Source organism: Erpetoichthys calabaricus, chromosome 6 (assembly GCF_900747795.2).
Source record: "Erpetoichthys calabaricus chromosome 6, fErpCal1.3, whole genome shotgun sequence".
Taxonomy (NCBI): domain Eukaryota; kingdom Metazoa; phylum Chordata; class Cladistia; order Polypteriformes; family Polypteridae; genus Erpetoichthys; species Erpetoichthys calabaricus.
Genome location: NC_041399.2, coordinates 112,987,958 through 113,002,429, shown reverse-complemented (window position 1 = coordinate 113,002,429; position 14,472 = coordinate 112,987,958). Strand labels below are relative to the sequence as shown.

The 14,472-nt window shown below is 38.7% G+C and overlaps 1 protein-coding gene across 3 annotated transcripts in view; it reads left to right on the top strand.

Annotated features, from left to right (window-relative positions):
- The window catches only part of slc4a2a (solute carrier family 4 member 2a), a 384,353-nt gene that overhangs the window by 284,083 nt on the left and 85,798 nt on the right, over nucleotides 1-14,472 (top strand). For all 3 annotated transcript variants that reach the window (XM_028803867.2, XM_051928815.1, XM_051928814.1), the window contains 2 exons: nucleotides 8,921-9,165; nucleotides 9,485-9,630. In XM_028803867.2, the coding sequence (XP_028659700.2) occupies nucleotides 8,921-9,165; nucleotides 9,485-9,630 (391 nt within the window). The remainder of the gene's footprint in view (nucleotides 1-8,920; nucleotides 9,166-9,484; nucleotides 9,631-14,472) is intronic.

The following is a 14,472-nucleotide window of genomic DNA, read 5'->3' as shown; positions in this document are numbered from 1 at the left end:
AGTGCGAGGTGTCACTGGAGAGGCGGTCGTAGATACAGGGAGCACTTATACCCTTATGAAATACAGCTTGTGGGAAAAGCTTAAAGTGACTCATGAGCAGTTAAGGGGAAGTGCAAAAGTAAAATTCTTTCTTGCGGATGGAAGGGCGCACGGGGCCAGGGGCAGGGTTCCTATGAGGCTCTGCTTACATGAGACACACTGGGAGACAGAGATTTACATCCTGGAAGATGACCACCTGTCAATGCCCTTATTCCTGGGAATGGACTCTCTTGTGTCGGCAGGTCTGACTATCCATCTGTCGCGGATGGAGTATGAGTTGCCGGGGGGTGAAGTCCATCGGTTTGGGACGAAGGCTCAAAGCAATCTGGTTTGGCCTAACTTGTGTTATTATCTCGCGCAGTTGGTGGATGAGCCCAGCCCAGTAGAGAAGGCTATTCTTGAACAGCTGGAGCTCGTTCAGCCACTGCTTAGGAGGTGGCACTCGGTATGGATGGACAAATTGGGTCTGACTGAGGTGGTGTGTCATCACATTCACACAGTCGACCCTGTCCCTGTTCGGCACAGAGCCTACAGAGTGTCGCCTCTGAAAAGAGGAATAATCAAGGAGTGGGTTGACCAGATGTTGGCAGAGGGGGTTATCGAGCCTTCCGCCTCGCCATGGGCTAGCCCTGCGGTGCTCGTTCAGAAGGCCGACGGGACCTAATGATTCTGTGTGGACTATCGGGAGCTGAACAAGAAGACCTTGGATGACGCTTAACCCATGCCACTCATTCATGACATCTTGTAGTCTTTGCATGGGGCAGCAGTATTCAGTTCCCTTGATTTGAAGTCAGGGTATTGGCAGGTGAGGATGGGGAAGAGTAGCATGGAAAAGACGGCCGTCATCACCCCTGAGGGGTTGTTCCAGTTTCGGGTGATGCCCTTTGGACTTAAAAACGCTGGGGCATCATTCCAATGGCTAATGGAGCAGGTACTCCGTGGACTCATTGGGAAGACTTGTTTTGTTTATATCAATGACATCATTGTATTCTCCCCATCTGTCCAACAACATCTAAAGGACCTCGACCACATCTTCCAGAAACTGCATAAGGCTCATCTGACCCTCAACATCAAGAAGTGTAGATTTCAGCAAGACCATCTGAACTTCCTCGGCCATGTGGTGTCAGCAGACGGGGTCCGAGTGGACCCGAAGAAAATTAAGTCCATCTTGGACTACCCAGCGCCCCAGGAGGTAAAAAGTCTCCAGCGCTTCCTGGGGATGGCTGGGTTGTTCCACAAATTTGTGCATGGGTTTGCCGACATCGCTGCCCCTTTGTTCCAGCTGCTGAGGAAGGTATCCCCCTGGGAGTGGTCACCAACGTGCCAGGACTCTTTTGAAAGACTCAAACAGGCCCTGATATCGCCTCCAGTCCTGGCACAGCCTGATCCTTCATTAACCTTTCAGGTCCACACTGATGCAAGTGACCTCGGGCTCGGCGCCGTTCTATCACAAACTAGCCAAGGAGAGGAAAGAGTGGTGGCCTATGCTTCACGGTTACTAACGGGGCGCCGAGTATAATTATTCCACCACTGAGAAGGAATGCCTCGCTGTCGTGTGGGCCGTGGAAAAGTGGCGGCACTTCCTGGAGGGAACATCGTTTGAAGTCTACACTGACCATAGGGCTCTGACCTGGGCATTCAATTGCCCGAAGACCACGTCTTAGGCTAACAAGGTGGGTACTGCGCCTCCAACAGTTCACGGTCAGGGTGTGCTATCGGAAGGGTTGTGCTAACGTTGTGCCCGATGCCTTATCACGGGTTCACGAGCCCGCGCCAGTGGTATGTGCGGTATCGGTCTCTAACCCTTGGCCTGATCTTCCCCTGAACATGCAAGAAATCGTTCAATCTCAAGCAGCCAGTCCTGTATGTCAGGGGTTGAGAGAGGGCTCGGGGGGGAGGCCTGACCGCATACATTACAGGGAACTTCATGGGGCACTCTATCGCTGTGTTCCAACAAAAGATTGGGGTTACCATTATCAGTTGGTAGTGCCCGAGACATATGTGCCCAAGTTTCTACAGTATTATCATGATAGCCGATCGGTGGTCACCTTGGACTTACTAAGACACTGTTTAAAATCTTGGAGGTGGCATGGTGGCCGACTGTACACAAAGACGTCTGGTCCCATGTCCAGACTTGTACCACCTGTCAGCAATACAAAACCCCACCTGGTCTACCCTCGGGACAGCTTCAGCCAGTAACCATCACTACCCCGGGGGAAAGCCTAGGCGTGGACCTAATGGGACCATTTCCTGCTAGCAAGGACCGGAAGACCTACCTGATGGTGGTTGTGGACTATTTTACCCGCTGGGTGGAGCTATTCCCTTTGGCTAATGCCACCGCCAAGAAGATATGTTCCACCCTGAAGGATGAGATAGTTACCCGATGGGGGGTGCCGAAGAACATCATCACAGATCGGGGCCCGCAGTTTACCGGCACAGAGGCCGAAGAATTGTGGAGACAATGGGGGGTGGTTCACCTGAAAACGACAGCATACCATCCCCAATCAAATCGCACTTAGTGGTTGAATCGGACCCAGAAGACCATGATAGCATCCTTCGTCGGACACCACCATCAGGATTGGACAAAGTGGCTGCCTGAGCTGCGGTTCGCATTGAACACGGTGGTGCACGAGGTTACAGGTGAAACCCCTGCATTGTTAGCTTTAGGCAGACAGATAAATGGTCCACTAGAAAGGGTCATTGAGCTCAACCCACCTAAACCAGACACATCATTACATAATCACTTGCAGAGTATTCAACAAATCACACAATGGGTAAAGGAGAGGATGGGGAGGTCCCAGTCCAGACAATCTCAATCGTACAACCAGAGACATAAGCCTGTGCAATTCTCGGTTGGGGAGAAAGTCTGGATCAGGACTCATCCCCTCTCCAAAGCCTCTGAGAAATTCATGGCTAAACTGGCTCCTAAGTGGTTCGGCCCGGCTACGGTTGTCCAAAAGAAGGGACCAGTGACCTACGCAGTAGAGTGTGGATTGCCAGGGACTAAGAAAATAGACACTGTTAATATCGCTAATCTCAAGCCTCGGTTCGGCCGTACACCACGGCCTGGGGGTGGGGATTGTAGCAGTGCTACTTTATAAGAACTGCATCTCCCAGCAATCCTTGCAGGGGCTGCTGGGGTCAAAGGTGGGCAAAGGAGGTTTAAAAGAGGGCAGAGGGCAAAAGGAAAAAAAGTTTGTTTTGTTTGGGTGCGGTGTGCGTTGCGTTTATCTGTCGTTGCTGCCTGCTGTTATTGGAACTTTAATTAATCATTGTATCCTGGACTGTATTCGTTCGTTGGGGTCTGGATTGTCTGTCTACCTGTGCACTGAGAACTGTGTTGGATTCATTGGTTTTCCGGAAGAGTGGAGTGCTCCTGAATCAACCATCTGATTTTATCCTCATCATCAGTAACTACCGGTAGGACTGTATTTTTCCTTCACCCTTTCAACAAACAGATCGCTGGACTTAACTTTGTCACTTTTCATCTTCATCCGGTTTGGTTTATATGGACTTTGCTGTGTGGTGTTTGTGTTTATATGTTAAATGTAATATCGCCGAAGGGGTCAGGTGTGGTATTACTGTTTTCATTAATTATTTTTGGGTCATTATATTTGTAATTGTTTGCCTTTCCCAGTGTGCTTTATTATCTCTGTTGTGAGTGTGTGTGGGTCGATCCAAGGCTGGGGACGTTCCTGGGATCTCTTCTATTAAAATAAATAAATCACCGTCATCTTTGACGGTGTGAATCTTAGCGGCCCCTGACCGCTACACAGGTTTTGGAGCAACATATGCTGCCATCCAAGCGACGTCTTTTTCAGGGACGTCCCTTCTTATTTCAGCAGGAAAATGCGAAGCCACATTCTGCATGTGTTACAACAGCGTGGCTTCGTAGTAAAAGATTGCGGGTACTAGACTGGCCTGCCTGCAGTCCAGACCTGTCTCCCATTGAAAATGTGTGGTGCATTATGAAGTGCAAAATACGACAACGGAGACCCCAGACTGTTGAGCAACTGAAGTTGTACATCAAGCAACAATGGGAAAGTATTCCACCTACACAGCTTCAACAATTAGTGTCCTCAGTTCCCAAACGCTTCAGTGTTGTTAAAAGGAAAGGTGATATAACACAGTGGTAAACATGCCCCTGTCCCAGCTTTTTTGGAACGTGTTGCAGGCATCAAATTCAAAATGAGTGAAGATTTGCAAAACAGCAATAAAGTTTATTAGTTTGAACATTCGATATCTTGTCTTTGTAGTGTATTCAATTGAATATAGGTTGAAAAGGATTTGCAAATCATTGTATTCTCTTTTTATTTACGTTTTACACAACGTCTCAACTTCATTGGAATTGGGGTTGTGTATATATATATATACAGTGGAACCTCTAGATACGAGTTTAATTCGTTCCAGCACTGAGCTTGTATAGCGAATTTCTCGTATCTAGAACAAACTTCCCCATTGAAAATAATGGAAATCCAGTTAATCCGTTCTGCACCCCAAATATATTAACATAAAAATCAATTTTCCTAACAAATAACACTGATAAATTATATATACTGTAGTCTACCTTTAATAAATAACACTGGTAAATAATATAACTGATTATTAAAAGAATCAAAACAGGTGTCCAAAGTGCAGTAGAGCATTCAATAAATCTTTAAATAAATAATTCTTAAAACAGTTGTGAAGTGGAGGTTTAAAATACACAAGAATAACAATCCTTTAACACGAATTTAAAACGTCAAAAGGATGCCGTCTTTAAAAAACAGATGACAATCCCCGGTGCTTCTTCTCTGTTAACGTCTCACCTGCGGGCTCTGCAACAGGCGAGACACTCTTAATGCAGCTGACCTTCTCTACACCGTCCTGCTTCAGCTGTTTGGCTCGCCTGTTCAGCTCACTGTTCAGCTACACGCGAGCCTGCACTCACTCGCCCGCCCGCGTGCCTGCCTGCCTGCTTGTGCGCGCGCTCGCGCTCTCTCTCTACTCTCTCTCTCTCTCTCTCTCTCTCTCTCTTTTCTTTTACTATTTCTCCCCCTTAACCGGCTCGCGCTTCTCTATATATGCGGGGAGGACATGGCAGCTGCAGCCCATCAGCCACAGGAACAATCATGGATGTGGGCAGTTTCCCACCTGTGCACTTAGGTGAGAAACGCAGACACCGCAGATCGCGGCTCGCAACTGCTACCACGCCCCCTTGCTAAGCCGTGAGCTATACCCACAGCCTGGTTCGTGGCTCGTTACGCGAGCCAATGCTCGTATTTAGATCTGAATTTTTCGCTCATACTTTCCTCGTATTTTGAATTTCTCGTATACAGAGGTGATCGTATCTCGAGGTTCCACTGTACTATATATATATATATATATATATATACTATATATATATATATATATTATATATATATATATATATATATATATATACTATATATATATATATATATATATATATATATATATATATATATATATATATATATATATATATATATATATATACTATATATATATATATATATATATACTATATATATATATATATATATATATATATACTATATATATATATATATATATATATATATATATATATACTATATATATATATATATATACTGTCATATGAAAAAGTTTCGGAACCCCTCTTAATTCTTTGGATTTTTGTTTATCATTGGATGAGCTTTTCAAAGTAGCAACTTCCTTTTAATATATGACATGCCTTATGGAAACAGTAGTATTTCAGCAGTGACATTAAGTTTATTGGATTAACAGAAAATATTCAATATACATCATAACAAAATTAGACAGGTGCATAAATTTGGGCACCCCAGCAGAGATATTACATCAATACTTAGTTGAGCCTCCTTTTGCAAATATAACACCCTTAAGACGCCTCCTATAGCCTTTGATGAGTGTCTGGATTCTGGATGGAGGTATTTCTGACCATTCTTCCATACAAAATCTCTCCAGTTCAGTTAAATTTGATGGCTGCCGAGCATGGACAGCCTACTTCAAATCATCCCATAGATTTTCGATGATATTCAAGTCAAGGGACTGTGACGGTCATTCCAGAACATTGTACTTCTCCCTCTGCATGAATGCCTTTGAAGATTTCGAATTGTGTTTTGGGTCATTGTCTTGTTGGAATATCTAACCCCTCCGTAACTTCAACTTTGTGGCTGATGCTTGAACATTTTCCGAAAGAATTTGTTGATAATGGGTTGAATTCATCTGACCCTCGTCTTTAACAAGGGCCCCAGTCCCTGAGCTAGCCACACAGCCCCAGAGCATGATGGAACCTCCACCAAATTTGACAGTAGGTAGCAGGTGTTTTTCTTGGAATGCGGTGTTCTTCTTTCGCCATGCAAAGCGCTTTTTGTTATGACCAAATAATTCAATTTTTGTCTCATCACTCCAAAGCACTTTATTCCAAAATTAATCCGGCTTGTTTAAATGAGCATTTGCATACAACAAGTGACTCTGTTTGTGGTGTAAGTGCAGAAAGGGCTTCTTTCTCATCACCCTGCCATACAGATGGTCTTTGTGCAAATTGCGCTGAATTGTAGAACGATGTACCGATACACCATCTGCAGCCAGATGTTCTTGCAGGTCTTTGGAGGTGATCTGTGGGTTGTCTGTAACCATTCTCACAATCTTGTGCATATGCTGCTCCTGTATTTTTCTTGGCCTGCCACACCTGGGTTTAACAGCAACTGTGCCTGTGGCCTTCCATTTCCTGATTACATTCCTTACAGTTGAAACTGACAGTTTAAACCTCTGAGACAGCTTTTTGTAGCCTTCCCCTAAACCATGATACTGAACAATCTTTGTTTTCAGATGTTTTGAGAGTTGCTTTGAGGACTCCATGCTGTCACTCTTCAGAGGAGAGTCAAAGGGAAGCACAACATGCAATTGACCACCACTTTTTCTCATGATTGGACACACCTGTCTATGAAGTTCAAGGCTTACCGAGATAATCCAACCATTTTGGTGTTGCAAGTAATCAGTATTGAGCAGTTACATGCATTCAAATCAGCAAAATTACAAGGGTACCCAAATTTTTGCACAGCCAGTTTTTCACTTTTGATTTAATTTCATACAACTACATACTGCTTCACTAAAAATCTTTGTTTGGAAAACACCCCAGTACTCAGATGATCCTAGGAAATGAAAGACATACCACTGTTATCTTTTTTGTTGAAAGTAAATTATTATGCAGGTTGAGAAGGGTTTCCAAACTTTTTCATATGACTGTGTGTGTGTGTGTGTATATATATATATATATATATATATATATATATATATATATATATATATATATATATATATATATACAGTGGAACCTCGGTTCACGACCATAATTCGTTCCAAAACTCTGGTCGTAACCCGATTTGGTCGTGAACCGAAGTAATTTCCCCCATAGGATTGTATGTAAATACAATTAATCCGTTCCAGACCATACGAACTGTATGTAAATATATATATTTTTTTAAGTTTTTAAGCACAAATATAGTTAATTAAACCATAGAATGCACAGCGTAATATTAAACTAACTGTAAAAACATTGAATAACACTGAGAAAACCTTGAACAACAGAGAAAACTAACACTGCAATAGTTCAGGCTATAGCGCTACCAACTGCTGGCTAAAAACACTTTTTATTTTAATGAGTTTTAAGCACAGGGAAAAAAATGAACATTTGAAAAAAATCCGTAATTTAATAAACATACATAGTTTGTAACATACATAGTTATACAGGACAACACGCAGTGAAATGCATCTTTTCGCATACCCCTTGGGGTCAGAGCGCAGTGTCAGTTATTGTACAGTGCCCCTGGAGCAATTAAAGTTTAAGGGCCTTGCTCAAGGGCCCAGCAGAGTAGCATCTCTTTTGGTAGTGACAGGGATTTGAACCGGCAACCTTCGGGATGACAGCGCAGATCCTTAACCTCAGAACCACCCTTAAAGATCATTTACCTACTTATAGGTACATTATTTTGTCCATCAGAGAATATATTGTTTCAGCTTGTAGATATAAACTTTTAAGGAATAGAATTTTAGGCTTTTATTGTCTGTAAGGATTTCTGCAGACATGCCAGCTTATCTTTGATTAACACCTATTGTTATCAGATGAAACTTCGGAAATAAACTGACTAAAAGTTGGTAGCATTGCAGTTTTCAGTCTGGTATTGATGCATGGTGGAGTAGTCAGGTGCAGATGGCTTTCTGCATTCACTGTTAAGTCTGCTTTCTTTTAAGGCTTTTAAGGCTATATATATATATATATATATATATTTTTTTTTTAAGGCTATATGTGGTAGTGAATTCCTTCTTTGCCTCATGGTATTTTACAAATGATACTGATTCTCAGCACCCTGTTTAGAACACTTCCAATAATTTTTCTGCCTACTTATATATATATATATATATATATATATATATATATAAAATGGAAAAGTTTGTACTTGTAGTGCTGCCGGGTGTAAAGCGATTATAAACAGCAGAGTACATAGCCTCTGAACTTCAAATTATATATCACTTATTTATGTGCTTTAAGTACAATATATAAAGACATAATTATTGAATCATTAGAATGTTGGATAAACACCCAGCAAATCACACTTTTTTCAGTACTCCACAAATGTACTTTGGATTGTATAATTGGATAAGTAAGTATCAAAAAGAGCTGGTGAAAATGCCATGTCATTTAAAAACATAAATAAAAATGGTTTGAATTTACAGTTAGAAAATTACAGATTTTGATGCACTTTTTAAATTCCTAAATATATATATATGAATAAATATATAAATGCAGAATTTAAATGGTAGCTTTATTGAAATTGTGATATCATGAGTTTTTTTGTATTTTTAATGATTATAGATCATCGCCATTCTTCCCATCACATTCACCATCCACTTTCAACACACCTGCACACGGATGGCCGTAAAAAGGGTTCCAAGAAAAAGAGCTCCAAGAAAAAAAAAACTAGGACAGCTGCCCCTGGAGGAAGTGCACCTCCTATTGAGGAGGGTGAAGAGGAAGAAGAAGAGCTAGACCAGTGTGCAACACAGGAAAAGGACACAGAGGAAGTTTTAGATGCGTCTGATGATGTTCCAGAAGTGCAGGTATGTTTGTGTGGATGTGAGAGAGGTGGCTGTGAATTTATTTAAACTGAAACTTGTACCTCTCACTTGAGCTTGGCAGTGATGATAATATAATGACATGTCATAATCCACGGGCCTAGATTTTAAAATCTGAAAGCTGCAGTGACTGGAAGTGTATATACTTGTATGTCAACAAATTCATCAATGTGTCTTATGTGATGCTTAGAGTATGGTGATCAATGAAGATGCGTTAAATTTGATTCCTGAAGTCATTGTATATATCCTTGGGTGTTTGTGTCTCCATTAATACTCTGTCTCTCATTTTATCCTATGTATCCAGTTCTTTGTTTCAGAAGACGATGCTGCTGATTCAGACTCTACTCCAGTGAAAGGAGGGGGCCAGATGTTTCCCAGAAAACTTGATGTTATTCCAGTATCTGGCCTTGAAAACCAATGTGCAAGTGAAGCTGATGAATCTACCACTGAGTAAGTGTTTTTTTTTTCTTTCTACACAATTAAGTTTAAAATTCTGCTGAAATGTAATTTGTTTCAGTTCATGGACACCTCTGCTAGGAGCTGTGGGTCTGTGAATATAAATTTTAGTAATGAAAAAAGTGGATAAAACTAACAGATTCCTTCCTTTTAGGAACATAATGTTCTCATGTCTTTGCGGCTTTACTTAATGCTTCTGTTCATCTAATATAGCACACTTTTTTGCCCAAATGGAGCACTTGGACACATTTGCAAATACAGTTTAAACAAAAACTGTCAATTAACTACACCATACAGTAAAGAAGCAACCAAACGGGTAATGTGTTTATACAAACTTACATATAGACATTTTGTTTTTATTATGTTTTAGTGTTGGGAATACAGCAAGCTTAAGCAATAGTCTAGCTATTGTGTCTTCCTTACCAAATATTTCCAAAAGGTTCTCACATAATGTATATCAGCAGGGGATTTAATACTCTGTCTCGATCTATAGTTTAGAATTTTTCCAGGTCTAGTATGATTGTTTAAAAATTTCCAAATATAGTATTCAGTGTCCTACTAAGACATCCATCTTTCTGGCAACTTTCTTACTGCTCCTGCGATTCAAGGTCAGGCATAGCTCTTGCCCATAAGGTCATTTATTTTTGTGAAAGTATTTTTACATGGTTAGATGTTTTATATGTGCAGTGTTTTAACACAGTACTCCTGGTCAATAAATAGTATTTTAAAAGTAGACAAATGTTTTGTAGTTTAGCTGTGTATTCTTACACTTTTGATCCAAAATGACATAGTCCTATAGATTTCAAGTAAATAATGCCAGGTTTAATCAAAAAGCATTTTCATTTTATAGAATAAATATGAAACAACAGTTCATTTTTTAGATTGGGGAGTGTTGGATGAAATGCAGTCTTTTCCATTGGAAAGTAAAAAAGTAATTTGAATACTAACTTCATAGTATGCATAAGTTAATCAGCAATGTACAAGTTTGTTTGAAAGGATGGAACTGCTTTTGGAGTCTGTTTATGTGCTCTAATAAAATGAAGACTAAGTAAGTGTAGGCAACAGTAGAGCTGCAGTAGACATAAATAAAAAAAAATATATGAGACAAAAAGAAAAACTTTAGATGAATGAAAATGTGCATATCTAGAAGAGTAATACTGGTAAGATTGGAATGTATAAATACTCACCATAGAAATGTTGTCCAAATACTTATTAGGTGTTTGTTATGATTATTACATTTTCAGCCAGCATACACACTGCAAAAAAGCTTAGCCTAGAAATAAGATAAAAATATTGAATTTCAGGAGAAAATGACTTAATATTTGTGAAATTACCTGTCCATGCAGCAAGATAATTTTACTTGCCAAGAAATCTTAAAATAAGTTAGTTCCAGTCTAGAAATAAGAAAGCTGTGATAGTTGTTCAAAGGTTTGAAATAAGTAGAAAATGCTGTTTTTTAGAACAAATTACTTGAGATTAGACTTTCTACGGTGGAAATACAATGAATATTAGAAAATAATTTTTAATTTGGTTCTTTTGCATTCTTAATTTTAGCACACTGAAAAATGAAGGCCAAGGAACAAGAGAAAAAATCACTAATATAAGTGGAAAATTCTTAATACCAGTGGAGAAAGAAAGTCTTGTTACTTGAAACAAGTTAGCTCATCTTGAAATAGGTAGTCCAATATTTAATCTCAGAGCATATATCTTAAAACAGGAAAATTATTTTACAAAAATCACAGAATAAGAAAAAAATATACGATTATTAAGAAATAAATGCTTGAAATAAGAAAAATTATATGCCAATGGGGTGAGATATATTGACTTGGATTTTTAAAAAATCCTGAAAGTAGTTAATTTCAACACATACTAAGCTATATTTGCATGATATATACAACAAATTTCAGTCCACCTACAAAAGAATAAGGCAAAAGTAGCACAGTGCTCTCATTTTAGGATGGTCTTCATTTCAAATTGAAACCAAATATTGTAGCAGAGGTTTGAATTAGGAATTCATTCCTACATTCAAGACATATAATTAATATATAATTTCCTGATATATGTTGGCTTCCTGAATAGATAAAATAACTTACAATAAAGACATAATAATTAGCATTGCTCTTTAAGTATTACATCAGTATCCAACAGCACTACTGCTGTGTTTACAATACAGAAACAGAAAAACATAAGCACATGAAAATTAGTTGACACAGGAAGATTACCTTGTATATAACACAAATGTCATATCCATATCATTATTATACATTGTAGTTCAGGACTGTCTCATCTTGTCACAGTCAGAAATGCATAACAAACTTAATTACATAAACAAAATTTTAACAGTGGTAACTTTGCCAAAAAACAGGACAAAGAAAATACAACCTAACATGTTAAAATCCACAAAATATCAAATTATTTACAATTTATCTAATTGATTTTCAAATATTATGGTAATTATATACAGTACATCATAGACATGTATTTCCTGTTCTACATTTGGCTCATACAATTTTTCTTGTAGCATATTTGTATTTTCCCTTCAAATTGTGTCCAGTAATATTTCAGTTTGAATTGCAGAGAGGACAGCGGCAATGCACTTAGGATATGTTAGATGTAGTGCATAATAGTATGCCATAAGGTACATGATACCTTCCTGCAACATTTCTTGAGGGAAAGTTGTCACAGGCTCACTTCCAATAGCTAGCATGCAGTTATCTTGGTCCACAATAAGGGCAGCGCTAGTCAGTGGTCAGTCTTTGCTGTAGAAAGGCATCAGGATTCTCTGAGGTCTTCAAGACAAACAAAAAACAACAAAGAAAATAGGCTGAATTTATTTTATGCTCTGTAGTCCTATACAGATTTATTATACATTTACTTGTTTATAATACTGAATTAGTGTGTTAATTTTAACAGAAGCAGTTATACACAGCTTGTAATTGAGATAGCAAAGAAATCACTAAAAATTGAAGATTGTTATATTCTGTTGAGCCATTTTAATCAAACCGTTTAATGTATAGTGTCGTTCCTGTAGCTAACATTAAAAACAACCCTGACAATTGCTGCCAGTCACAGATGGATAGAATTGCAGTAACTGTCTTTATTTTTCCTTTAAGCAATGCAAAAATGCAAAGTTTTACCTTAAGGCCATGAACTAATACATCATGTTTTGTTTCCCAGCTTTTCTGGGGGTAGAGAAAGTGAAGGAAACTTGGATGGCAGAGCTCTAAACATGGCGATGGCATTTTTCACTAATGCAAAAAAAAAAAAAAAAATTCTTATTAAATATCTTTCGCATTATGTTCTAATATAACTCAAACATTCTCCATTTAATGAAAACAACAACATACAGCAAGCTTTAAATTGAGAATGATTTATAACAAAAATGATATGATGTCTGGTATTATTTTTACCTACTAATATGCTAGAACATGAACGAACAACTGAAATGAACCTTACAAAGATCATATTTAAAGTTTTAAGTATTCTTTAAAATATTCCTTCATTATTTATACCTAATAAAGGATAGTGTCAGTCAGTTTATTATTCTGTTGTGTCTTAAAAAGATGCTAGACAAAACTATTTACAATGCTAATAAATGGCTTTTTAAAAACATAATTAAAGGGAAAAATTTATTTCAGAATAACACAGTACAACTTTCTAATACAATGAAGAAAAGGGAACCTGGAATTCACAAATCAATATTTACTGGCAAAGAGAGCAGTAATAATATTTTGCATGAAAATTTCTCAAAGTTTGGCTTGCTATAATATAGACTTGGTCTTTATGGAAAAAATGGCATAAAAAAAGTGCAACCCTTTGAGCATCAACTGCAAAATATCATAACTTTAAACAACTTCAATTTGACTTTCATTTAGGCCTATCATGCTGCAACACTGAGCAAAGTGCATAACTAACTAAAATGAGTTTGAATAAAATATGCATGACGTTACCATTGTGCATATGTGGAGGCTTCAGGATCTTCTTCATTACTCCATACAGCTGTGTTTTTCCATAAAAACTGGTCCATCAGTTCTTAACTTCTGTGATGTAGTTAAGATTATTCCAACTAAAAATACAATGCATTTCTTACATTACCTATAAAATAATCACACTCTAAGGCAGCACATATTTTGTTTTAAGAAACCATTTTCAAAAATATTTCAGTCAAATGTCTGTGTTTTATGTGCTTACATGATCTAGTTCTTTAAAGCATGGGTAAGCCTCCTATATAATCTATAAATTACCTCAGTGCATTAAATTCATGATCAAGGAGCTGGGTAACTGCAAATTTATTTGGCTTTCGCTTCTTGTAAAGGTCCTGTAGTGTTTTGTAGTGCCTGGCCTGTATTTAGTGGCTGTCAACTATTGTGTCAACAGCTGCAAAAACATATAAATGAATAATCAAATCAGTTGTGTTTTCTAAACAGTCTGAACTAAGATGGGATTTGACCGTCTCTATTGTGCACTTACCAGATGGTTCACATTCTTTCTCTGCTGTAACTTCTTGGGTACGACTAGAAGGTGACACGTTAACAAGCGTCGCTGAAGCAATAGAATTCCCCGAAGATGCAGTGGAATCGGCCTCGCCTGAATTCTTGACTTCAGCAGCATCAGGCTTGTCAGTGGTGATACCGAGACATCTCTATTTATTTGAGGCATACAGTTCCGTCGCTTCTGAGGTGTGCAGATATTCTGTAGCCTTTCCAGGAGTTGTTTAAACACAGGTTCCTGTAATGAGATTACACTCTTTTAAAAAGTGTGCAAGTGAATACAAGGTTTGACTGCTCAGTCTAAATCCCCAATAAAAACTAGTTATTTACACTCACCCATGAATTT